This window comes from Lissotriton vulgaris, chromosome 11 (genome assembly GCF_964263255.1).
Source record: "Lissotriton vulgaris chromosome 11, aLisVul1.2, whole genome shotgun sequence".
Lineage (NCBI taxonomy): Eukaryota > Metazoa > Chordata > Amphibia > Caudata > Salamandridae > Lissotriton > Lissotriton vulgaris.
This window is the reverse complement of record NC_141699.1, coordinates 720,542,367-720,569,682: the sequence shown is the minus strand read 5'-3', so window position 1 is coordinate 720,569,682 and position 27,316 is coordinate 720,542,367. Positions and strand designations below refer to the sequence as shown.

The window sequence follows — 27,316 nt, the reverse complement described above, 5'->3', positions numbered from 1 at the left end:
AGGCCCTGGGGGTCGGCCGGCTCTTGGCTGTGGCTCCGCAGGGGCAAGGTGGGGCCCAGGGCTCAGCCGAAGGCTTGCTGCTGCTGCGGCGGGGGCGGCCGCTTACCACCGCTGTAACCCAAGCACGGGTAGAGCCCCGGGTGCTGTTACTCCGCACCCGGCGAGGGGCCTAAGTACTCCGGCCTCTGCTCGGCAAGGTAGCCGTTCTGCAGGTACTCCTCACGCGGCGTGAACTTGGGATCCACATACTTAGAGTTCACCATATAGAACTTATGGCCATTAATTTCAGAAGGTACAAAATACTAATTTTTCTCGTGTTGTCTTATTTTCTCCCTCCATAGAGCCCTCCTACTCGCTGTCAACTGAATAAAGTTAGGCAGCCACGTCACCAGGACAGCCAATGGGAGCGCAGGGACTTTATCACCGGATTTGTAGGCATCAGATAATTCTCACAAATTAAACAATAGGAAATAAGTGGATTTGAAAGTGAACACAAAATAAATCTACATTTTAAAAATACATGGTGTATTCAGGGCAGCTACAAAAAAGTGATGTCCGTGCCGCAAATAACTGCACAGTAGCGGCAACGGAGCACAGTGGAAACCAACAGACTCTGTCCCCTCCCCTGGTAGCCTACCATACCCCCTCCTGGTGCCGGCAATCACAACCAGAGCGGCAGGAGGTACGGTGCGTGGGAGGGAGCAGTAGAGGGAGACATCAGGTAGCAGAAGGCTGCAACGCGGGAGCAGGCTCCCCCTCTGGTGCAGGAGACCAAGTGAGCCCGAGTAAGACGCCATTACGTAGACTTTTCTCCGTTTGAGCCATCCCACTTGGACGGCCTAGCCGATGGTCACACAATTTGGTCTAGTGGAGAAGGCGGGATTCATCCCAGGTTTTCTGGTTTCACTATGCGCAACGGAGTTCAGCTAGTAAATATACATGCTTCACCTCTCCTACATCCAACTTTACACACACCATCCGCCGCTGGCATCTGTGCGGCCCTCAGTCACACCAAAGACCAAACTTTGCGGCCCCCGGGAAAATGTTTGCGAGTACTCACGCTACAATGCATATTGTAACTTCAGAAAGATGTTTATGTTTACCGATGCCTTTAATGCAGCCAGCTAAAGTTTAAGGGCCAGTCCATTCCTTGGAAACATGTATATAAAAGTTCAAACGTGCAAAAAGTGTTTTTGACTAAACAGCCAGGACAGGCCAAAAGTCTCAGACACAAGAGACAGAGCCAGTTGGCCGCCATTTCATGGGCGTACTACACCATCATACATGGTGCACTACGAACAAGGAGTCAAACGGAATAAAGTCTTCAATCTTTAGACCAAAGGAATTGTAAATGTGCATTTTTTCTATTTCCTTAAAGTTTTCAATAAACAATTATTCTTGTAAACAACAATAGATCACACTCCTCTTGTCAAATTAGTTTTGTATTGTTAGTGTGATCCTACCACAGGTATGACTTGCACAGCTCAAATGTATTGCGAGGGAATGAATTAAGCTTGGCGGCTGTGCAGCAACATTAACTTGTAATGGCATGGCAGGTGAGCTGCTGTCAGCCAAAAGAAACCCTATCATCTGTAACATGTTCAGCTAGTCATGAAATTTGGTTGCATTCTGGAACTTGTAGTTAAGTGCTATTAACTGAAAAAACAGTTGTGTAAAATATCACACAAGACATCTTCGCCTATGCAAAATAAATGTAACTTTTTTCGTTGGAGAACACACAGCAGGTGCAGTTGGGGAGGTAGCAGAGGGTGCATTGTGTACTGTACATTTTAACATGGAATGTCTTTACAAATCTCCAGCATAAAAGACTATGACAGCAGTTTTTTCTGACCAAAAATACAATCAGGCATGAAGAGCATGCCTGTCTATTGGTTGTGGTTGGTCCACAAGCAGGTTGTCCAACTTCCACTTCTTAATAACACCCTGTATGCAGGGACACAATTACCTGCAAGGCGTGCATACAGTTTCTGGAATACCACAGTTGCTCATCTGCAATCAACATATGGCTGGAACACCCACGCAGAGAGACATGCACAAACTACCCCCATGCTAAGGTCTCCACAGATTGACCATACTACACAGTTTCATTAGGCCAGGCCACATTGAAATGAAAAGACAGTCAGGTAAAGATTTATTGTTTGAAGTTATTTAAAACCATAAGAATGTAGCGTAAAACACAAACAGGTAAAAACAGGATAAAATCAGGTGAAATCAATTGATCGGTAAGAGTTCCATTCGACCTAGGGAGTATTTGGACCTTAAGCTGATCAATAGCTGGCAGGACGACACCGCCCAGGAGTGCATAGCCATAAACATAGATAAGTCCACCCTCACCATGTCCCTACTCATTCTAAACTGGGTTCAGTTACTATGCCAACACAAATTGCATTGGGCGAGAGAATTACAAGTCCAGTGCAGCTTTGTTGGACATGTCGAAAGAAGAGTCTGAACTCTCATTCAAAACATAAAGAGCAGGTTGTGCAAAAGACATGGTCTTCTAGGTCTGGTCCTCACTGTCCCTTGCCAGCCTGTAACAGCAGAACTATAAAACAAGGACGAACAGCAGTGGCAACAGTTCGGGACAGGAGCTGCAACTTTTAATTTGTCCGTAACGCTGAAGTTCAACAGCATACGTTCTTCCCTGAGAAAATATATATATATATATATATATATATATATATATATATATATATATATATATATATATATATATATATATATATATATAAATAAAAGCTGTACATCAGCACCGCAAGTCGTAACCACTTTGTTGTATTGACTGATACCAAAGTGACAAAATATCTGTTTTAGCCTGTTGCACCTCAGACTCATACGGGCGGGACAAAGGCAATTGAATGAATGAATGAATGAATGAATGAAAGACATCTTATATTGCGCAACTTAGCCCAGCGGGCATCAAGGTGCCTAACAAAGAATAATTATAATATAGGAGCCAAGTGCCAGATTACAGATATGCCTCGGCGAAGAGCCACGTCTTTAATGCTTTCCTGAAAAGAAAGCTAGAGGGTTGTGCTTTCAGTTCAGGGGGGAGGGTGTTCCACAGCTTAGGGGCTAGGGAGGAAAAGGCCCTTCCTCCCCACCTGGCTCTGCGAACCCGAGGGACAAACAGAAGATTCTTCCTGGCTGAGCGAAGGTTTCTGCTGGGAGCGTATGGAACCAGCAGAGATTTTATGCCTTCAGAGCTTTCGCCAGACAGGGCCCCATAGACAAGGCACGGGATCTTAAAAGAGATCCTGGCCTGAATCGGGAGCCAATGCAGGCTCTTCCTAGCTGCTGTGGTAGAGGAAAAGCTGGGGACATTAAGCACAAACCTAGCTGCCACGTTTTGGACAGTCTGCAGGCGTTGTATCAGGCCTTTATTGATGCCTGCATAGAGCGCGTTGCAATAGTCTAGCCGTGAGGCGACTAAGGCAACCACGATCTGTTTGCGGGCTTGCAAGGAAAGGTAGTGGGTGATTTTCCTCAAGATCCTGATAACACCCCAGCAAGTGGAGACCGTTCTATTTACCTGCTGGACCATAGCAAGTGAGGTGTCAATCATCACGCCCAGATTCCGGGCAGATATCGCGGGCAATGGGCAGGCTCCAAGAGAAGGGGGCCACCAGTCACTTAACCAGATATCCTGATCTCCACCGAAAATCAGGACCTCTGTTTTCTCTCCGTTCAGCTTCAGTGAATTCAGGATCATCCACTGTGAGACTGCCTCCATGCAGTTCCTGAAGCTGAGAGCCGAGGTACTCACCGAGTGGGAGAGGGACACCATAATTTGGGTGTCATCGGCGTATGACACCACCTCCATCCCAAAGGATCTTACTAGCCTGGCAAGTGGGGCCACATAGATGTTAAAGAGCGTGGGGCTCAAGGCCGATTCCTGTGGGACCCCACATTGCACAGGTGTAGCAGGGGACAGGAACTCTCCCAACTTGACCCTCTGCTCCCTCTGATTGAGGAAGGAGGTCAGAAGGCTCAACGCTGGGCCCTCCACCCCTATCTCCCTAAGGCGAGTTGTTAAAATAGAGTGTCAAAAGCTGCGGTCAGGTCAAGCAGGACCAGAAAAGTGGTCTGGCCCTGGTCGACCTTCATGCGAATGTGGTTTACGACCACAGCGAGAGCCGATTCGGTGCTATGGAACTTCCGGAAACCGTGTTGTGACAGGTCCAGGTGCCCAGAAGTGTCCAGAGGTGTCCAGAAAGGCCGTTAAATGTTGGTTGAGGTGTGTCTCTAGCATCTTTGCTGGAGCCGGGAGAAGAGATATTGGGCGAAAATTATTTAATATCTCTGGATCTAGTGTCGGCTTTTTCAGCAAAGGCTTGACCACTGCCTTTTTCCAAGAAGATGGGAAGATACTTTCCTTCATAGCGCGGTTCATCAACTCAAGGAAGAGGGGCATCAAGACTTTCCTACAATCCTTCAGGATCTTGAGAGGGCATGGGTCCAGAGGAGATCCAGATTTAGTCCTATTTAGAAGCGGGTCTAACTGCTAGAGGGAAAGAGAAGGGAAATTGGACAGGTTCACACGAGGATCCGTTTTACAGCATTCTATGAAAGATGGGGCCAGAGGGAGAGGAGAACCCAACAAATCCCTTTGTGATTCAAGAGTGGCATAAATGTCAACTATTTTTTAATGAAAAAATAGAGAGATCTTATCGCACAGCTCTTGAGAACCTACAATGGGGTAAGGAGTTTGCAGGGTGCACAGGGAATCAACAATTTTAAACAGTTCCCTAGGGGATGTGAGGAAGGCCGTTAGATTGGAGAAGTGAGCCTGTTTTTCCTTGATTACCTTTGCCTTATACTCTCTAAGAAGGAGTTTGTGTTTTTCCCTTTCCCTGAGATCCCAGCTCATTCGCCAGAGCCTCCCCCGTTTCCTACAGCCCTGCCTTAGGAGCCTAAGTGTTTCTCAAAACCAGGGGGCCGCGGGTCTCTTCCTAGCGGAGTAGCGATATGAGGCGGGGGCCAAAAGATCCACTGCTCCTGCAATGGAGTTAGAGAGCTCCAGTGCAGCACCACTGACATCCCCCACTGGGGCTATCCTGGCATTGGCCATCAAAAAGGCCACGGTGTCATTGGAAATTCTCCTATAGTTCCACTTGGGTTCCCTTATCCTGGGATCACTCGGCAGAGTGAAAGGAAAGGGGGGTTTAAATTCCAAGGGGACAGCTAGGTGGTCGGACCACACCAGGGGAATGGGGGGGACCTGTCGTGAGTCTGGGGTCGTTGGAAAAAACCCCATCTAATGTGTGGCCAGCCCGATGAGTAGGGCTGTCTACCAGTTGCCGAAGACCGCATGCGGCCAGAGAATCCACCAAGAGGCGGGTTTCACTAGAGTCTAAGTCCTCTAAATGGAAGTTCAAATCTCCCATAACAGTCAGATGGGGACTACCAAAATAAGGTCCTAGAATTTTCAGTAAATTCTGACTAAAATCAAATCTAAGGCCCTTAGGTCTATAAATCAGAAGACCAGAAAAAGAGACTAAGGGGGAGGAAGTTATAGAGAAATTAATGGCCTGAAAGGAATCTAAAGGGGAGGAGAGAGTTTTGACGCGACAGATGGAGGAAACCTTATACAGGATACCCAGTACTCCTCCCCTACGTCCCACTCTGTCCATCCTGGCTAACGCATAGCCCACTGGCATAGCATTCACAAGTTTAGGGCCAGAGGAGTCGGAGGCCCAAGTTTCTGTAATGAAAACCCATGTGGGCTTCCAAAGAGAAACAAAATCGCTAAATGCGATATTGTTCTTTACCAATGATCTTGCATTAATAAGAAAGCCCCCCTCCGAGAATGCAGTAGACGTAATAGAAGGTTTAGCTAGAGACCGCATATCGACATAATCAGCTATTTTAGGCTCACTATTTCTGGTATAGCAACGGCATCCGGGAGACCCGTAGAAGGCCTCAGGGGGGAGAATGTGATGGCAGGACAGAATCGTGGGTTTCAGTGCAGCAAAATCCTGATAGGAAGAAGTCAAACTTACTCGAGGGCCGGTGGAAATTTCAGCCTCCTCCCCGTCTGCCCCGTCCCCTGGCCCGTCCTCTGCGCGGACGGGCGCAGACGGGCTGGACTTTGGCGCGAGCCAGCCGGCGTCCGCTGTTCGCGGAGAAAGACATCCGGGTTAAATAGCAGTGGTCCTACCAGCAGGGCCCACGTGACTCTGTACAGCCCGTCAGGTAGATATTTGCCGGCGACCTCCACAACAAGCGGGATATCCCGTGGTGGAACAGGGCGCTGGCGGTGTGGAGGCGGTAAGGAGCGCAAATTTACACAAAGTCAAGGTCACAGTTTTGCCAAATGTTAAAAATTCCTATGCAACATATTAATCATGTAGCACGCACATTTTAAAAATTATAGCAGCATAAGTACGCAACAACATTAAAAACAAGGCAAATACGGGGCATCTGACTCATGCACCCGGCACCATGCAGAAAGGATTCTTTTCTAAAATTGCACACTCAACAGTTCTGCTCTGTGGAGCCTTTTAAGCTTTCAGGGGAATTCATCCTATGCGCAGCCTCATAAGATCCTTTTTGAGTGCCAGTTTCATGGGGCTGTATTGGAATTGAGCTTTTCCTTGGTCGCAATAGAACGTAGCACATAAGTCAGCATGGGTTTTTTGTGCTAGCTCTTTCAAACCTTCTTCCCCGATTTTATTTTTTGCGTTTTTAATTAGCATTTTGCAAGTTTGATTTGAGGTAAGATTTTGCTCAAGGATGCTTCTGTCTCCCAAATGTTCCACTGCAGTACTTGCATTTGATTCCCATCTGAATTTCTTCTCATGAATGCGAAACCAGATTAGCTCTTTGAGGGATCCTTTAAGGGCTACCTTGAGCTTGGCATAACCCAGGAATCGGGCTTTCATCCCGATCGGTTGCTTACTCCGACCAAATTCCAGCCAAATTAGAGACGATGGAGTTGAAACAGGAAGATAAATAAGTCTCTATAGAATCACGTTTTTGCCTTTTCCAGTCATGAATCAAATTGATCGAAGAAAATTACTGAACCGTAAGCTAATGTTGGCATAAACTTGGCCTCAATCACTTTACATATGCGTGTGAGATCCGCGCTGCAAATATTTATTGCCAGTTTTTTAAAGCAAGTTATCAAGGACAAGGCAGCTCCTTTTAAAGTGGAGCGCTGTGTTACGTGGGGCCCACAGTGATTAAAATGAAAGCCCCAGGTATTTTAGACTTGGGACTTGTTCCAGGGATAACCCATTCATAGTAAACTTAAAGTTAAGGGTTGAGTTGTTGTTTCTGGCACCACATACAAAAACTTTTGTTTTTGAGTGGTTGACTGCTAGCAGGTTGTCCTCGCAGTACAACGAGCCTTCAATGAGCATTGCAGCCCCACAGCAGTGCGGTCAAACAGCAGTGTATCATCAGTGTACTGGAGAAAGTGGATATGTGTGCCCGCAAACTTGAGGAAAGGCACGGACCGAGGCTAAGGCATTAATGTCCGTCACATAAAGATTTAACAAAAATGGAGCTAACATGTTCGCGCCGTGAAACAGAGAGGAAAGGATAATTAGATTATCTTCAGTACCATGGCCGCATCTAAAGCCTGATTGGGTGATGGGAATTACAGACCTCATATTAACCCATTCCTTAAGCTCATTTTCGCAGGATTTTTGGGAAACATTTCCACTTGGTGTAGGTCATCTAGCACTTGTGGAATCAGAGTGTCCTTTATTGTTCTGGGACTTTCTATTGCTTAGATTTCAGTGATACTGGATAGTGCCCGGCAACAATCGAGTAGACTACTGAACTGTATAGTAATGGAATATACATGGCAATGGGCAGCTAGATTCAGTTATGGATTTTCATGGAACATTACAAGCATAGAAGCGTGGGATGAAGGACATTGCCATTTGTTTCTGGAGTGCACAATTGACCATTGCTTGACTCCAGGTGCTTTTTTTGTTCAACGCACTGTTTCCCATTAAATGACGTCAATGCCATTCTAAGTGTAGGTGGATATATGGGAATGATTTTTCCAGTATGGTGTCAACAGTAAGCCAACTACAAACCGAGGAGCTGCATTGTGCACATACAGATGCCAGGAGTGATAGCCAACATATTTTGTAAAAGGTTGTGTTAGTAATAAGAGCTGAGGACCCCCTTGTCAGGCATTTAAAGCATTACTGATTTGCTACTGGTGAGTTTTACATTCTTTTTTAATGCAACTGTTGGGCTAACCTATGAACCTCTTACTACACAGAAACAAAAATGGAGGGCCCGGCCAGTTTCGCCATCCCACACAACATGCCATAGGGATACAGTGAGTACAGAACCCAGACAAAGTGCTTCTTTTGGGTAGGCAATAGAAGAATCAGATAGAAAGTGAAAAATCTAAAATAAGGAGAGATGTTTCTTCATTTCCCCTTTATTCCTTTTATAATTTCTAGCGAAAATCACCACTATGTCATTTAAAATTGCAACACAGTTTTTTACACTACAAACAAAAAGAATGAGAAGTATGAGAGGTGTGAGAATCTGCCTCTTACCTTTGTGCTCATGTGATGTGATTTCTGGACTGGTCTCGACAAATGCCCAGAATTTCTCTTCTCCTTCTTCAGCTAAAAATTCACTAATACAAAGAGAGAAAAAAAACAATGTCAAGATCAAAAGAGCCATTAAACATAGCAGAAAACATTGCAATGCCCAAAGAGCCATATGAATGTTCATACTGGGTTGGACTTATTTTCATTTCATAAGGAGTTTTTATATAGTTTAACTATAGCTCAGATGTTCAGGGGTGTGCTTTCATATAAGCAAAAAGGTTGTATGAAAGTGTTTGCATTGTATACAAGTACAGATTGGCATTTCATAAGGATTATAAAGAAAGATAGGAATATGTATACAGTGTGCATACAAATATACACATGAAAAACTGGACAGAGGGAACAAGGTGAAAGCGGGCCAAACAGGTCAAATTAGGGGTGCCAAGAAAAGAGGAATATTTGAGTGTCTTTCTGAAGGACACAAGCAAAGGGCAGTCTCAGGTGCACTGAACGGGGTAGGGGCTCCCTCAACTGTTTATCATTACTGTACATCTGGCCCCAAACATCCGGGGCAGGTCTGGATAGTGAAGATGCTAATAGAGAAAAAAAAAGCAGGATTGACTGACGCGAGAAGGATCACATGGATTGTCTGCAGAGGAAATTGGATAAAATTGGGACAAATGTCAAAACTGTGTAGAGAAGTTTAGAGGCCTGGGTAACTAGGTAGCAGGTATGAAAGCCTACACATCTTCATTAGAAAAAGAAGAGAAAAAAAAAGAACCCTTGCTTTCCAGGCCGAACAAACAGGAACCAATCGTGCATTGGCGTACTTGCAACAATGTGTGGCTTCAATTATTATCAAGACAGAAGATTGTCTGGAGAGGCTAGAGAATTCTCAGAAGTTTGCAAATATAATAATGCAGGAATGGGAAGATCTGGATGGGCGAATGGGGGGAGGGGGTTGGGGCGGGGTGATCTTCATAGTTCGTAGAAAAGACAGCAAACATTTGAGGGGTTATATTTGGAGTGAACTGTATTGCCACAACAGGCTGGCTACAAATCACAAACTCAATTATCTGCTAGTTGCAATGAAATGCAGATCTAAATTGTAGCTAACAAGACCGCTAGGTCTGTGGGTTGATTAACCCTAGTATTTAACTAATGTTGTTGCTTTTCAATTTAAATTGCACTGCACAGTATGAGTTGTTGCTGTAATTATTATAAGATTTATTTTCCACTTGTTCCTAAAGTCACTTTTTTCCCTCTCTCTTTTTTCCTGTAATTATTATAAGATTTATTTTCCACTTGTTCCTAAAGTCACTTTTTTCCCCTCTCTCTTTTTTCCTGTTTGAGTTTTTTGGTTTAGTTGCTAGTTTGATCAATAAAACCTTGAATGGTAGTTTTAGAAAATAAAAATGTTAAAGCTAAATTTTATTAACTTCTTTTTAGAAAGAAAATGCTTTTTTCTGAAGGAATTGTAATACTAACAACTCATAAATGCACATAACCCTTGGTAATCAAGCAGTGGGGGAAAGGTGATCAATATTGTTAAAACACCTTAAAACCCATAACAAAGTACCAAAATAGTGATTTGTCTTCTTGCTTGTCCACACCATATCTCAAGCATTCCTAACTCACACAGTTTCTATCAAAAAGGCATCGACAACAAAGGCTATCATATCACTTTACACAGTACCACAGGATAAAAAGGAATGCCAATCAAAGCTTTCTGTCTCAACCAAACTTTATAAGATTACAAATACAGAAATGGTTGCATGTTTTCTTACCTGGCTTCCATCAGCAGTGGTGTAGATTCCCACTTGGTGGTGAGAGACGTGGTCACAGCTTTGGAGTCTGCCATTGCAGTAGAGACATACAGACTGATGCCAAAAAATATAGCAAGACAATTCATCTTCTGGTGCATAGCTGAAAGACAAAAGACAAAGAAAAAACACATTTACTAGTACTCTGATTTGAGGGGTCATGCATTCCTCTTTTAGATGATTAAAAGAACAGATGCATAGGGATGTTCATTAACCAAGTTGATGCAAAGCATCTACCAGCCTTGAATTTCTTCAGCCTTGCTGCAGTTTTCATTTTAACTTTAATATATAAGCAAAATGTTTCATTTATAAACAGGCATGCTGTACCCACCACCCCAAATGCCATGGTACAGCATCATGTAACATGGTGAAATGAAGTCATGAAGGAACTGTCCAGTAGGCAAGACGAGAGATACACGCTTAGAAAAACTTCCCAATGTGTTGCTGAACTGAAATCTTGCATACTCAAATGTACTCTCATCTTTTGGCATCTGTTCAAATCATGGGACAAACATTCATTTATTTACATACATGCTGGTAGCTGCTTCTGAGGACTTCAGCTACACAGTAAGAAAGAAAACACTATGCACCAGTCAGGGTTATATGGAGAAAGCACATGAAAAGATCAAGTAATAAGAATGAACATCCAATATATTCGGAAATCTGGCCATCCGGAGGGACTATAACACACACAGAGGAGTAGGGAAATTGTAATACAAGGGAGGCACGTGCTTTGTGAAGAAATACTGTCCTCACTCACAAAATTGTGACATGCTTCATCATTGTGCTAGCTTCAGTACACCCCTGCACATACCAACGCCTGGGACGGAGCAAAAGTATACTTTCTGGACAGTGTACCCACTTTGATAAAATTAGACTACAGGTGGTCACTCCCAAGATCTTGCTAGTCTTAGCGTTGTAGTAGATGAAACTATTACATAGGGGAACCCTTTTCTTATAAGAAACACATTCCAAGGATACCTAATCCAGGTACAGATGGTAAGATTTTGGGATCCAAAGGGTCCTGAGGAATGCCGGTGTGACCCAACACTGTGGCACGTATCAGACTGCAGAAACATGTTGACACTTTGGCAGTAAGGAGGGGTGAAGAACTCTTTACCTTCTCCTATCACCACCATCCTTTACGTTTTTAGACCTAGCCAGTGAGTCCAGGAATAAATTGTCGATAGGGGACACCGCCAAGTTAGTTTTACCCTTCACTGCACCTTTCTATCGGTGATCTCAACTTTTACATTTGCATTGTCTTCCTCTCCCTTTTGCTCAGTCCCAGGCGTTGGTATGCACAGGGGTGTATTAAAGCAAGCCCAATGATGATGGATGTCAATTTTGTGAGTGAGGGCAGTATTTTTTCACTAAGCGCGTTCCACCCTTGGATTACAATTTCCCTACTCCTCCATGTGAGTTATAGTTATGTGAGAGGGGGAGGTTGGAGTAGTGGGACTTTGCCTCTCCCCTCTTCTGAGTGGGTGACATCCGGAGAGACTACCTAATGAGAAGTAGTTTTCGATGTTTATTCTGGTAGGACTATAGATAGCACAATAGGGTAAAATGCCATTGTTGCAAAGTTATCCTGGGCCATGGGCATCCCCAACTTTTTGCTGACTGATGCTGGTGGTAACTGATTTTGACTGACCCGGGGCTCTGCCTAACCAGGACCAGGGCCAGTGGTGCGCTGAAAGGAACACATTAGAATACAGTTAAAACACCTAACATACACTAGGGTACACTATGGTATGGTGGGCTTTTATTTTGTGCTGTGTCTTGATTATTTACTGAAATGGTCTTTTTAAATACTTTATATACCAGCCTTTGAAGTTAAGCCGGTCTACTCGCAGCCACGTTACCAAGGGTTGAGCATAGGAATAATTTTCTAAGACCTATGCTGAGTCCTATTATGTGTTAGTGGCCTTTTTGCCAGTGACAGACCTACATTTGCCCCTACCAGTAACCCACTTTACAACAGCCATGGAGCTAAATGTTTGGCTCCCGAGGGAATCCTTTAGGCCCATGGGATGTTTACTTGGACATGACTGCTTGACTATAATGTGGAGACTGGCTCAGGTTTGTGAACATGTGTACATTAAACAGACTACTCCAAGAAGTACTGCTAAAAACGCAGTGCTCACAGAAGAGGATCAATGTAGTATTTAGTAATCGTGCTTTAGGAGTGCAGTCTAAATTTGAATCAAATCCAGTCAAAGACAAACACACCCAAACATACACATTTATTACACAGTTCAAATAGTGACTGTATAGTAACAGTTAAGATTCCCTTTAACACAAAAAGGCAATTTTTATTACTAATAATGTTGGAACCGCCTGATGAGCCTGCATGAAACTGGGCAATTAACTTATCTGGCTAACTTTAATGTTAGGTTTGAGCTGATCCATGTAGGGGGCAAAGCATTATGGTGAAAGGGTCAGGATGAAGCCTTTACATTTTAAGTATGCTAGGAATTTTGGTTCACCACAAAACCAACCCCCTGAATGGAATTAACATGACTCTAGATGGGAGTACTTTTTTGATTGGGCGCCAATCCATGAAACTGTTTATGAAATAGTTATATTGCCACGAATCCAGACTACCTGATTGCCTGGCAGCCGCTGAAGATTTTTGTGGCATCCTGGAAAAAGTTCCAGTGAATGCAAGTAGGCAGGGGAATTATACAGTATGTCCATGCAGGATGTTGGTATGAGAGGTATGGCCTAGAGCTTCAAAAAGGGCCCTGAAACATAAAATAGCCTTTGTACTCATTACAGGGTTCACAGACTCAAACTTGGATTCAAGAACCTGGCATCAGTGTCTGCGAATTCATTTCAAAATGTGTTTTATTCTAGTGAATTGAAAACAAACAAAAATTCTCAATGCATAATCAAAAACTGTGCGCAGTGAGCACTAAATACATGAGGCTGGCGAAGTGCCTGGCCTAGGCCGTGTACCCACTGCATGCTATAGGTGGCTGTACAAGGCCAACTAAATGCAGCTCAGCACAGTTATCCCAGAGGCAGCTGTACACTGCCATTCAGAGGCCTCAGCACAAGGATGAAGATTGTGCACAGCAAGCCCTTAGCACAAGGCCTCAATGTAGGCCATAATCTGACCAACCAAAGGCTTCCACAGCTGATCTGGTGGGATGGCAGCTCACTGAGCATAGCTGAATGCCATGGGCAGTGGGTCTAGTGGCAATGATGCTGGCGCATGGCTGGGACGCAGGCCAGACCCTGCGGCAAGTGACCTTGAAAGCACAGAGACTTTTTAAAACTACTATACCTAATTAATTAATTAATTAATTGCAGGTTTATATAGCGCTAGGATCGACTCCCGGAGGAGTATCTCCGCGCTTCGACCGCTGCGAAACCCTTCCTGGCTTCCCTGAGAGATGGTCCCTTAGTGGGTATCTCCAGGGTGAGACCAGGCATCCCCGGCGGTCTGGTGGGGCCGTTAGTGAAGATGAGGAAAGCTAATGCCCAGAGTTGCCGAGTGTAATCGCTGATCAAAGTGGGCACCGAGGCGAGAGAATTATCGAGTCCGCTGACCCTGGTCCAGAAACCTGCCGCGTCGGGAATCGAACCCTGGTCCCGGGCCGTCCTCTGCTCTCGGGTCTGCCGCCTCTAACCAGTGAGCCACACTACTTCACTAGAGGTGTGATACTTTGTATCAAAGTTTTCTTTTGTTGGAACGAAACTTCACTGACTGGGCTAGCTTACTAAGGACTTTGATGATGTAATGAGTGACATCTTGCGTGAGGTTGAGCTGTGCACTGGAAGAATAACAATTAACCATAATTTATGCATTTTGTTTTGTTTTACCGAAAAGCCTAATCCGAAGGGCATTTAAAAAGAGTGTTTTTGTGGCTTCCAGAGGTATCAAAACACATGTTAATGTCTACTGACCAACAAGTGGAGAGGAGGCGGGTTGGTAGAAAGTGGATCCTTACAAGGGGAAGAATATTGTGGGCAGCTGAAAAAGCCCATTGCTACGAGTTGAGACCTCCTACTGGAGTACTGTAAAGCATTGGATATGCTCACAACCTAGTTATTGTCGGAAACCATCCCCTAGAAGGGCACAATCGAGGTACAGAGAGATATGCATCAGTCTACACTCAATGTATTACCCTTCACATGGCCACTTCACTGGTGATCTCGCACATAAAACCCCGGGCGAAGATCGGCATTAACAGACTTTCTTGCCCGAGATCCCCAATTAAACGCATCGACATACAGACTCACACACATACCATCTAATATTAATGAGTGCAGCTCTGGTCAGCCACCTCTTTATCTTTTCTCTGCTTCACAAGGGATAGACATCCCCGTCTGTTTGGGGAGGGGGTGGGGGGGTATAGTTCCTAGCTTATATGGGTTACTTCATTGATCCAGTTACTGATATACGGATAGGCGCTACAGAATTCCTCAATACTGTCATGCACGATGCGGAGCATTATTTGGGAACTGTAACATACATGCACACCATGTAATAATGTAAAATGCCGCAATCTTGCCCATACTGCAAGAATCGAATCAATTGATATGTTCACATTTTTCTCTGTTAAACCCAATAATATTTGTTATTATAAAAAGTCTACTAACCAATCATAACCACAGCTCACTGCTGAAAATAACAAGCATTTGCAATGCAATAGGTCTCGCATTATTAAAGTTTGAGCTATTGGCGTTGCATTATTTAGCAATGCCAATAGCTCAATCTTTAATAATGCGAGACCTATTGAATTGCAAATGCTTGTTTAGGTGGAGCCTGGGCAGTGTATATGCTGCTCTGTGAGGCATGCTGTATTTAGTTGTGGCATAGAAGCTCCGCTCATGTCCAGCCCATCTTTTCAATTGTCTCCATTTACTGTCTTTGCAAAATTGTTGCTTTTCATTCATGAATAGGCTTAGTAGTCCCTCCTTGGCACTGCCTTGTCTGCATTTGTAACCTTCCACAAAAACTGGACGTTTTACTTTTGTTGTTACACTGTCTGCTTTATAAGTCAGAGAGCACTATTTTCTTTAATGAATAATGCGGGACAATGGCGGCCGCTTCTTGTATTTGCAGCACACCCACAAAGCACACGTGGAACAATGGGGGCTGCATATTGTATATGGAGTGCGCTATGCACGCTTTCACCTTAATATTGGCTGCCCCCATATATTTATACTCTAGCTGAAGAGGGAACGGAGAAAACAAGGATTGAATGACCATGTACTAAGTACACCTTCTTGACACAGTGACAGCCAATACTAGAAACCAACCAATGTTTTCAGTCTCACCTCCAGAGCTCTCAAACGTGCTTAGTCATCAACACCCATCCACACCCTGAACTTACCTAGAGGCGACTCGGTTGTATGATGTGCTATACAAAATCCACATATTTGCCGAAATACAAAACTAAAGAAACATATCTGGGAAAAAGAGAGACTTCTGTGGAATTAAAACGAGTGAAATCTATCAGGCGCCTATTCACTGACTTATTTTAGCTTAAGGTTTCCTGTAAACATGGTCATGAAAAGAAAACACAGTGCTTGGTTTAAATTTAAAAATGTGAATACAGGGGGAGGAGCCAAGATGGCGACCGGGACGGACGTGTAGGCTCTAGGCTCCGCGAGCCGTCCGATCCTGCACCGAAATGCTGGCAATAATCCTGACTGGATCTGGTACAAAAGGAGGCACGCGAGCACGGAAGTCGCCGGTGCTCTTTTGAGTCCCTTACCGACCGATTCTATGGTGAATTAGTACCGTTCTCCGACCTCCGACTTCGACCCGGGACCTGGAGCGGATCGCCGCCATTGGACACGGCTGGGCGCCTTCGACCGGGCACGCAGGCACGGCACAGGCTGGGGCAGGAGAACTGCTGATCGCGGAGGCTGCTTGCATCGCCCCCCTTTTGAGCGGTAAGACGCCTTGTTGGGATTCCCTGCTCCCGATAGAAGCTGGAAGCCGGAATACAACGTTTTCCTCCCGAATTGCTGCTCACTGACTGTACGGAGCCCATTTTCGGGTTCCTACTCTACCGCTGCCCTTCCATGCCGCCAATCCGAAAATAAGCCTTCACTCTGCCCTGCCCTGGACCTGCGTGCCGCTAACCTGTTGGGGGCTCACACTTTTCAGCTCCCGGCTGCACGGCCGCCCCCCCCTCCCTGCACCGCGAGCCTGTTGCTGGGGTGGCCCTGGCGCCCCCCCCAAGTAGGAGGACGATGGCTGTCTCTCCGTCTACGATGGGCAGCTTCCCCTTCATGCCTGCATTAGCTGATGACCCGGGGGAACATCCGCGCAGCGAAAGTCAGCCAGCAACGCAGAGGGAGCTGCAGGGGTGGGGGAATCATATCGCCCGACGCCCGAACCAACTAGAATTTTATGAAGGGCAAGAAGATTTATTGTCTATTTTGTCCGACGGACAAGTAGACAATAAATCACAAAGAAGAAATGAGCTGTGGGCGCTCTCGGGCTCACAGGCAATTGAAATGCTGTCAGAAAGCCTTTGACTGGCTGGAAGCCCATGACTGGGCTCTATCTAGTCAGTGATTTGCTGAGGGAGTCTTACGCTAGACGTAAGTGTTCTAGCGTGAGTTCCACACTGGTGCAGCCCACCTGCTCTTGGAACTGAGCTGCTGAACTTGAAAGGGCGGGCGCCGAGACACGAAACACTTTTGCGTATGTCTGGGTCTCAGTGCTGCGGGCCGGTTGGCCATGTGGTCTCTCTGGCACTGATTGCTGCAGGGCTCGATTGTCCTATCCATTGGGATCCGTCCAGGGCAGTCCACTCATTTTTGGTGCGCTGCGAGTCGGGATCGGAAAGCCGCCGTTTCTGACACAGTGAATGCTTCACCAGCAGGCAAGTCACTCCTATAATGGGTTTTGCAGAAATTGATGTTAACTGATATACTGCTTGGAATGGACTGAGATCAGTGGGCGTGGGGGCAGGGTCAAATGTGTGGCATGTTAATTTACAGTAAGGTGGGAACTTCTCCACTTCTATCGGCTGATCAGTGAGGCGCCTATTACAATGCCACCAGTGCAGCGTTAATAATGGGTGAAAACACCACGAATGGAGTCACACTATTTTAGAGACATTGACCTTTACTTTGTCAGCCTGCTTTTATGGATGAGGTTGCATTCGGGGCCACGGAGTTAACAATTATACTTTGACACCTGGCAGGCTTAACGATAAGGCATCCTTGCAAGATTAAGCGTGCGCTGTAAATAGAAACATTTTGTAAACTACATCTTTTTCCCGGGGTTAAACAATAAAGCTAAATTTGAATAAAAGAAAGGCCACATAATGAAGCAGGCAGAAAGTATCTTCGCGTTCCAGGCAATGTTATGTGTGCAGCATATTTCACACAGCTCACTGAAACGTGGGCCACTCTCGGTGTCTCAAACATCGCAACGTCACATTTTTGCTTGGGGGTCTCTGTTCCTAATACCCTCCCCCACAGTCTTTCTTGCCTTTTGCTTATTCCATTACCTCGACCTTCCCTCCACTGCTTCTTGCTTAATCAGTGCCTCCACTTTATTTTCCAACCTTGCCACTGCAGCAGAGGAAAAGCCTCACATCGTTATATATTTTACAGGCTTAATCTGGCAAGAAACCGGTTATTCTTCACATTTTGGGCTCCTTCCTGTTAGCCTGTACCTCCTATTTGGTTGCATTTCCGATCTCCTGTACCTACTGTAAACCACCCCCACCACGCAAAGTGCTCTGGCAGTTTGTGCTAAATAAACAGAGCCACTGTAATGAAGCAGCAGAGAAGGTCTAAATTATGCTCAGGGTTGACTAAATTATATGGCCACAAAAAATTTGAATTATATAGCAGAAGGCAGCACATTTTTGTATATGGTATTACTTTTTTTTTTTTACATCTGTATAGGTTAACTCTGTCAGTATAAATGTCTTGCCTTATTACTTTCAGATTAACACCCAAATACATCAATAGCAATGTAAAAGTGACCAGTCACTACTTGTGATGGGCGTTGGACTGTGTGGCAGGATGGGTTACCCTCTTTTTAGAAACTTTTGATCTGTTTGAGCTAGATCCACATTTTTGTTAAAATATGCAGTTTAGGCAGCATGATTATGTTACAAATTACTAGGAAAACGTCTTAGCTGTAGAATCTCATTTTTGGAGTGATTCTGTTATAAATCACGCACATACATAGGACCTTCCACCTGTGGGGGACCATCTGTCATTTGCCACGATGTAAAATGGCAAAGATTGCAGAACAGAGTTCAATATAAAGCAGAAATATCAGAATTTACATTTGTAGGTCTCACAATCACGTTTTATTGACAACTGCATGAAATTATACAATATTCCACCTTAATGTTATGCAACCGCTGTATTGTTGCATTTTTGTTTCACAGTTATGTCAGCAGTAAAAATGACCCCATACAAGATCCAAGGAAAAGTGACACTGCCACCTGTTTGAGTATTCGTCCTACGTAGACATAAAGGCTTGTTTTTCTTTCCCTACGTGATTTGGCAAGGAGTGTTTTTCCTGTGTGCCTGCCTTTGTGCCTTCTTTATGCATGTGCCCATTTCGAAATATCCAAGCATCATCCCTTAGACCCTCAGAATGCTCAGCTTCTGGAAAATAAAACTGATTGCGCCAGGCTTACCAATACTCATATGTCTGCATCGGGCAACAGAATTATAGGATTTTCCAAGAAGACAACAGGCACATCTGGGTGGGCAGTGGGGGGCTGGGGACATTGGAAGGAGAGAGACAAGAGGCAGAGAACTCGGATTTTAAAGAAAAAAGTGACTACTTCACAAATCTAAGTGAGACAAACTTGCACATCTATTGTGGAGCTGCATCTATTCATGTTTGTGGAGCCTACCCTTCTGGTGCCATTACTATACCACTACTGTGCACAAGAGAACCCTGTAGCTAATGCATGTGCTGCATATACTCCTTGTGTGGGAGAAGAATGTGGAGATTTATCAGTGAGTGCACAGTAGTATAATCACACCTCACCTGCCCAGGAATGTAAAAGGAGAGATTGATTTAACTGCCCAGTACTGCCCCTTGTGTATTTGTACTTGTGGATACTGCCTCAGTGAACCACAGCACATCTGCAACGCAATTTTGGCTGTTCCATGAAAAGTTCATAAGCTCCACCAAAAAGTGCAGTTATTCCCATCCACACAAACGTTTATCAGATCATGTTCACATGTGAGTATTTTTTAAGCTGGTCAGCTATGACTTGAACCTAGGATGAAGAACACCCTTCTGTCCTACAGGTTCATATTCCGACACAGAGTGCAGACTAGTAATTGACTACATTAATTGAAGTAAACTTGGCATAGACTGTCTTTAGGTACTCCTTCTCTACAATTGAAATTTTGTCACATTCATACTGGTTGATAATTGGGTGCAGTGCACACTGACACATCCACCCACATACTGTACAACCTGCCACTACAACAGTTGCATTTAAGGATGCATGACCATGCACTGCATAATTGGACTTGTGCTTGAAATAATGTTGCACTGTATGCTGCACTGATTACAGTGCAGGTTCTCGCCGTGCAGACCCACCTTAGTGATTTATGGAATAGGCGGGGCAAACAGATATCTTCCTAGGACAAGTAGATTTCTGTAAAATGTTGTCCATTGGCCAAGTAGATTTTTGACAAATTTCCACACCCCTGGAGCTGACTTATGGCGACATTTTGGCTGCCCTGCTTGACTTGCGGGTGTCATGGCGGCGACAAGCCCGTGAGCTGGAACAAAAGATAGTGGGAGCTGCCTCGTGTCCTACAGGTCTGAACTCGACTGGCCCCCTGCTGCCGCTATCTACCCCTGCTCAAGGGACAGACTTGCATCGCGTGACTGTGGAGATGCGTCCGGACCCTGGATATGTGGCAGACTGTTGCACTATTGCCGAAGATACTGTTGCCGAGTCCCTTTCCGCTGTGCTGCCTGATACTGTTGCTACTCCCTTAACAACAAGGCATTCCCCGGAGACTTCTTGGGCGATGGTCCCCCTCCCTGCCTCTGCCACCGTGACTCTTTCTCTGCGTTTGCGGAGTGTGATTCAATTGACGACGACGGGGGGGTCGCCCCGCCACTTGGGTATCGGCACTGTGGTTTTTTGGGGATGCTTACTTCCTCTTCCTCTTTGTCTTCCTTGTTGGGAGAGGCCATTTTGTTCCTTTGTCCAGTTTGAGGGGAGAGTACGGTTGTGGACACATCTGGAAGTGTTTCGGCGCACTGGCCAAGGCTGAGGTTCCCTCGTACTTTGGCTTGCTGATTGTTTGGAAATGACCTGGCCTGGAACGTTTTTTGGCTTTGTTTAGTGAATTGGGGCTGACGTTTCTTTCATTGTAAAATGGTGGCTCCAGAATCCTATTGTTTATCTCCGTAGCCAATATGTCGGCTCTGGGCGGAGTGGGGGTCGGGGGATGGGCTGTTTGGTTCTTATTAGTGTGCTGTCTCCAACATCGGTGCTATATCAGATGCAGGTACCATTGCAGTGCTCGTAAGTTCTGGTGGCCTGATGACTGCGGGCTCCTCCCCCACTTTCTTTGTTTCTTGGGAGCTTCAGATTAGTTTACATACTTTTCTTACTCCCTATATTCAAGAGTGAGATTTTCCTTTTTTTCCTTTTCTACTTCTCTTCTAAATTTCGGGTTTATTGGGCGACAGACACACTGCTGGGGGGGGGGGGGGGTAGGCCGTAGCCTCTGCATGCGTGTAGGGTGGGGGGAAGGGGTGATTTTCTTTTCGGTTTTAGTTTCTATGGTGCCTTTTATTTGGTGTTCGTCCTCTTTTCTATGTCTTTCGGTCCCATGTCAGGTAGTATGGGGGGGGTGGTGGTGAATTCTGTGTATCTTCCTGGTTCTGGTACCTCTTCGGGGTGAATACGCTGCCGTCCTGTCTGGGGATCCTAGCTTCCTGGGTATTTGGTTTTTCTACACACTATTGACGAGACTAGACCTCAACTGCATGGGCTGTTTTCTTCTTTTTGTAACTGCGCATTTATGCTGTCGGACTTTAATAGTTGCATATGAAAAAACCTTTAAAACTAACCTTCACGACTCCTGAGACACGATACCACTTGGCCTTCCAGTGTAACTTTCGATGATTGATGTGATCCGTATGTGCTATGGTGTCACCGTAATGTATGCTATGACGCACCAACAGTCTTTCGTGGCCGGCCGTATGGTTGTAGGCCCGTATTTGTATTCCTGATATTGCGTAATAAAGGTTTTCAAAAATTTAAAAAAAAAAAAAAAAATGTGAATACATGGCCTGGACCAGTTTAATTTCGTTTTTTTATTTATGTATATCTTATGCCGTTTTAGATAGCACAAACAAGAATCCAAAGATATTGGCGCGCTTTACATTGCACTAGGTCACATTTTTAGGCGGGGGGAGATTTAGAGATTTGCCCAGAATGTAGGGCACGCCGAAACTGGCACTTGCTTCTCGAATTCCAAATTCTGCAGCTCTGGCCCTAACGGCACAGCCTCTCCCCTCGGCTACGGGTGCTGAGCACCGGCAGGACCCGCCCCACTTACAGCCCTGGCACAAGGACATAAGCTAATGGGGTGGTTCAAAATGGTAGGGAGAGATGGCTTTCACATCACAATAGGAGAGCTGATTAGGGGGCAATTCCGTGCGTCTTGCTCCAGGTAATACACGTATCTAACTGTTTAGGAAGGAAGATTGCATTTGTTTGCACAGTGGTGCAAGTGCATAAATCGTGCTTAATAGGAGATTGGTGTTGAAAAAACAGTAACCTTTACAATGTAAATGAGGTAGCATTATAATCTAGATGAACATCGCCTCTAGCCATTTCTTGGTTCCTCCTATCAATTCTGTTACACAACACTGAGGTTTACAAGGAGTGTAACACACGGTCGCTTTCTTTTCCTTCCACAAGATGGCGCCTATCGTCTGTTAAGTGCAATCAAGTACTGCTACATTGAAATCATCTTAGTATTGACGGCATAAAAATTTGGCAAACATCTTCTCGTCCCTCCACAGTGAAATATCATTAAATATAGTTGCCACATTTTGAAGGACGCGTGCTTTACTGAACAGAGAACGAGTAATGTGTTTACAACGCAGCGTCGGAATCTGACAGAAAAGGGGCATTTGCATGGATATTTTTCATTCGGGCACAACAAGAGAAACTTGAAGCCGTTACCTTAACGCTTAGTGCAATTTCTCAAACAGAGGATAAAGAAGAACTGGCTACATGAAGAAACAAGACGTGCAGGGCGAGTGCCGGTCTGGCGAGAAGGGCGGGACTGTGAGAGCCAATTCCGACGCGAGCCTTCGGATTGGGCCGCGCAACGTCACGTGAGCTGTCTACGGTAGAAGCTCACGCGCACGACCCGATCCGACGGCGCGCGTCGGAATCCGACACCGCTATAGGGAATGCTGGGCGCGCGGCCAGCTCTTGCCTCCCTTCGTCGCGTTTTTCGGCGGAGACGTCAACTATAGTTCTCGCTGCGAGAACGCGCTTTCAGCGCGTTAGTCGTAGCGAGACCTAAAAAACAAATAAAAAATAAAAAAAATCTGTAAATATATAAATATTACACATTCTGTAATTTTTAGTTTGATAAAAACGTTTGCGCCCTACGATAGATTTGCCTGAAATCTGGTGGGAAATTAGCCAAGAGACTGGACCCTAAACGCACAGTGCACTACCAAAGACCAAGCCCAGTGGGCTCACAAATATGGGGCCCTACGCTCAGAGCCTACTGCAGATTAAAGAAGGTGGGGCACAACTTTCTTGGTGGCACAATGGCTGGCGCAGTGCTTGGGCAGTGGTAGGCCTCTCTGACAGAAGAACGATGCACAAGGCATTGTACATACACTGTATAAATATGGAAATAAGGTACAATATATCATTAAAAGAAAATCACTGAAAAACGTGATCAACAATAATTTAAGTTTAACAGAGCAAGAGAGTAACTTTTTTTTTTTAATACTGTGAACTTCTGAGGGGTTTTTCTCCCAACATGGCATTATTGTTCTCTTTTCAGTAAAAAAAAATCATTAAAATTTGCTAGTTACCCATAACTGTTTTCCAATGCATTGCTCACGACTTCACACACCATAAATCCCATCACAAATGACATGACTATAAGTACATAAAAGGATTTGAGTACCACAGTCATAATATTAAAACAAGTTGTTGTTGTTGTCAACTGGTTATGGAAACAGAGAAAGGTCTCTAACTGGGCTTCAATCAAAAAGGTTATACGTGACCCGTCCTGGTCCTCGGGTCTCCTGTGATATTAAACGCGGTGCCACTCGTACATTCAGCGGAAGCCGCCGGTTAAATAGAAAGTCCATGTGGGGCAAAAACGGCTGTGATAAGCCTGCCAATCCGTCAGTCCACACCCAATGTAAGTGGTGATTAACCACATAGCAGCAGCTCAGTGATGGCGACACTGGTGAGACCAGGGTTGTGGTGTGAAGCCGGACGGTATGACGTTCGATGCTCACAGGTCACGGTGCAGGCAGCACGTCGCCGTTGTTGTTGTGATGTTGTTGGCAGCCATAAGGATGTGATGCGAAGCTGGGCGATGCTTCGTATGGTGCCCACAGGTCAGATGCAAGCAGCTGCATCAGTTGGCGATCCTGGAGTCAATGGTGCCGGCGTCAGTGGACCAGGGCAGCCGTGTGGGACAGGGTGATGCTTCATGTACCTCCCGAGCGGAGTCCACAGGCCACGGTACAGGCAGAGGCGTCGAAGTTGGCATAGAGCATCGTTGTCTGTGAGGCCAGAGCAGCGATGTGCTGTGCCCACAGTGCCCTGTGCAAGCAGCAGCTCGATGATGGTGTCAGTGAGACCAGGATTGCGATGCTCCAGGCAGTGCCTTCAGGTCACGGTGTCAGCAGCGGCGTCGTTGAAAGCAACATATTTGTTTTTCTTCTGTTGCAGCACAGAACACACAATTCTCAGTGCTGTTGGCAGATGACCCTGAAGTCTTTGATGTTCCTGAGAATTCCAATGGGAGGCAAGCACAACTTCAAGCCCTTGGAGAAACTCAGGAAATAAGTTGTAGAAAGTTCAGTTCAGTCCTGTCACTGCCAAAGACAGAAGCAGCAACTGCAGGCCAACCCAACAAAGCAACACACGACAGCTCCTCTTCTTGGCAGGTCCTTAGTCCAAAAGAGTTCTAAAATTCTGGGGTTTTAGGTCTAATACTTCTACCCGTTTGAAGTTTTTGTTCAGAAAGTCTCTCTGGCTCAGCAAAATCAGTTTGGTCTTCCCTGGTTTAGCCACACTACAGGGGGTGGAAAAGCATCATGCGACTCAGCTCCCTTTGTGCGAGTGTCTGGAATGAATGCACAAACCAGTCCTTGTCAATCTAAAACCAGACGTTGATCCACAGGCAGGCAGAGGCACAAGATGGTTAAACAGGAAAACGTCCACTTTCTAAAAGTGGCAATTTCAAACACACAATTTAAAAACCACTTTTACTAAAAGATGTATTATTAAATTCTGAGCTTGGGGAACATAAACTCAATTTCTCTTTTTCTCAATTTCTCTTTTTCTCAATTTAACGTTATACTTGTAAAATGTTACAAGGCAGCTCCAATGATCCCCTATGGGAAAGACAACCTTTCAATATTAAAAAACAAAATGCATATTATCTTGCTATCAGGACATGTAAAACACAGGCACATGTCCTACCACTCACATACACTGCACCCTGCCCGTGGGGCTAGCGTGGGTGTACCTTAGAGGTGACATATAATAACAAGCATTTACAATTCAACGGTCTCGCCTTTGCAAATGTTAGAGCTATTGGCATTGTAAATTACATACTTTTATTTATGTGTTGGTTTTGAAAACAGATAAATAAATGGCTTTGTCATTTATAATGCCAATAGATAATCTATCTCAAATGCAAGACCTATTGCATTTGCAATGCAATAGGTCTCGTATTTACGCGAGTTTGAGCTATTGACATTTCAAATAACAATGCGTTTTATTTCAGTTTCAAAATCCAAAACATAAAGAAAAGGTCTCACACTGCTGTCTCTTTTACTCACACTGCTGTCTCTCCCCCACACTGCTGTCTCTCCCCCACACACTGCTGTCTCTCACACGCTGCTGTCTTTCTTACACACAATGCTGTCTCACAGTGCTGTCTCTCATACACACTGCTGTCTCTCACATTGCAGGTGTGGGTTGTGGGTTTCCAGCTAGTAAAAATTATTTTACTGGGGCGAAGCAGCCCCTAGTACTTTTCTCACTTTCCCCAGCTTTTAAATTGCAATAGGCACTGAGGCTTCAAGAGAAAGAATGGAGTGGGGGTAGAGAGAAAGCAATCAGTGAGGGAGAAGAGAGAGGGGAGAAAAAAAAGGGGAGAGAAAGATTGAAAGAACCAAAAAAAGAGAGAATGCATGAGGAGGCGAAGGGAGAAGGGGCTGGTTGGATATTGCCAGGACTGCTTTTGCTTCCCCAGCCCTGCCCTGCACACATTAGTGAAAGCAGGGGCTGCAGCCTGCATTGGGCTGCATTCTCTGTCCCAGCGTTTAGTTTTGTGGTGAGCTGTCATGGGGTCAAAATATTATCCAGAGAGGCACCCTGTGAAAGGATGTCACAGGGATTGGGGGACATGCAGCGGCAACGGAACCACTTACAATTCCAAAAATGCCAAAAATATGCACGCTGACTCACACTGGAAGTGTACCGAAAAGGCATAAGTCCACTTTGGGGATGTTTCATAGCCTGCCCTCGAGAGCGGAAGCAGTCATACAGAGAGGAAGCAGTCCCATGTCATTTCTAAATTCCTAACCTGCAACCAACAAAGAGGCCAGGATGTCCCTTTGCCACCTCCTTCCCTTGTGACTCACAAGCACTTTAATTGACCATTGAGGCCTTATTAGTGACATGGCTCTTCCACCTGCCCCTGCCTTACAATTCTGTAAACAAGGCCCTAACTTTAAATAACCCAGCACTTCTGGTCTGACGCGATAACGCCCCCCCGCCTGCCAGCTCACACGAAAACAGAGCATCGCTTTGAACTCTCCGAGGGATGTCTGTCACCTTGAGAAGAGGGTGCTTACTTTACTGCCATGCCCGCCATCCCTCCTGCCCCCCAAAACTCCCAGAGAATAACTCCACCAAACGATCACACATTGTGTACGACCACCTTCACTCTGGGGCACTTCCTTCCTTTCCCTGAAATCTCTCTAAGAAAACAAACAGCATCCCGCCGTCTGAGCAGGAATGTGCAAACCAGCCCCCACACCTCACCCCCTCGTGTTAATACCCACTCTTTTCCCCCGTGAGGCACTCACTGGAGGCCCTGGTTCCTTAGCCACTCGTGTGACACCCCCAAACCCCTCCATCCTTCTACCCGCAGAGGCTCCTAACGTGACCGTACTTCCGCATCCCCTCACAGGCGACCCTGAATATCCGTGCAAACATTGCTTTAAATGGGCCGGTACTCACCGCTACTGATTACCAGCACTTCTAAATTTTCGGCGCTTAAGTACCGGAGCTTCTCTTTGTCCTAAGAGAGTACCGGTACTCATGGGGATATGAGCCAAGGTTAGTGAAATTGGCAATTCAAAGAGAAGTGCCACACTGACAAGGAGTGGATCTGTTTACATGAAACACTCTGATCGAGTGCTAATCTCGCTTTACAAAGTGTTAATGTCGCGGCCTTCAGAAGGCATTCATTCAGTGCTTGCAGGAAGTTTGGGAGGGGGCAGACTCACACTGTAATTACTTACACAGTGTCAGAGGCGCAACTAGAGCCAGATCTGGAGGGGGCGAGGATTGGCTAATTCTCCCAGCAATAGTCAGAGTGGGAGTGGAGATGCAGGGGCTCTAAGAAAGGGGGTGGGAAAGAACAAAGCCTCGTCAGCAAGCAAATGGTCTTCTAAAGACCTGTGAGGTACTCGGGTGCGGTGCAGCGGTGTGTGTGCCCAGGAGCTGTCTCAGC

General features: G+C 45.5%; 1 protein-coding gene across 2 annotated transcripts in view; it reads right to left on the bottom strand.

Moving 5' to 3' along the window:
* UGGT1 (UDP-glucose glycoprotein glucosyltransferase 1) overlaps positions 1-27,316 on the bottom strand; it is an 849,443-nt gene that overhangs the window by 818,016 nt on the left and 4,111 nt on the right. For both annotated transcript variants that reach the window (XM_086943802.1, XM_086943803.1), the window contains exons 2-3: positions 10,331-10,469; positions 8,547-8,629 (exon numbers count right to left, since the gene is read on the bottom strand). In XM_086943802.1, the coding sequence (XP_086799928.1) occupies positions 8,547-8,629; positions 10,331-10,467 (220 nt within the window). In that variant the 5' untranslated portion in view covers positions 10,468-10,469. The remainder of the gene's footprint in view (positions 1-8,546; positions 8,630-10,330; positions 10,470-27,316) is intronic.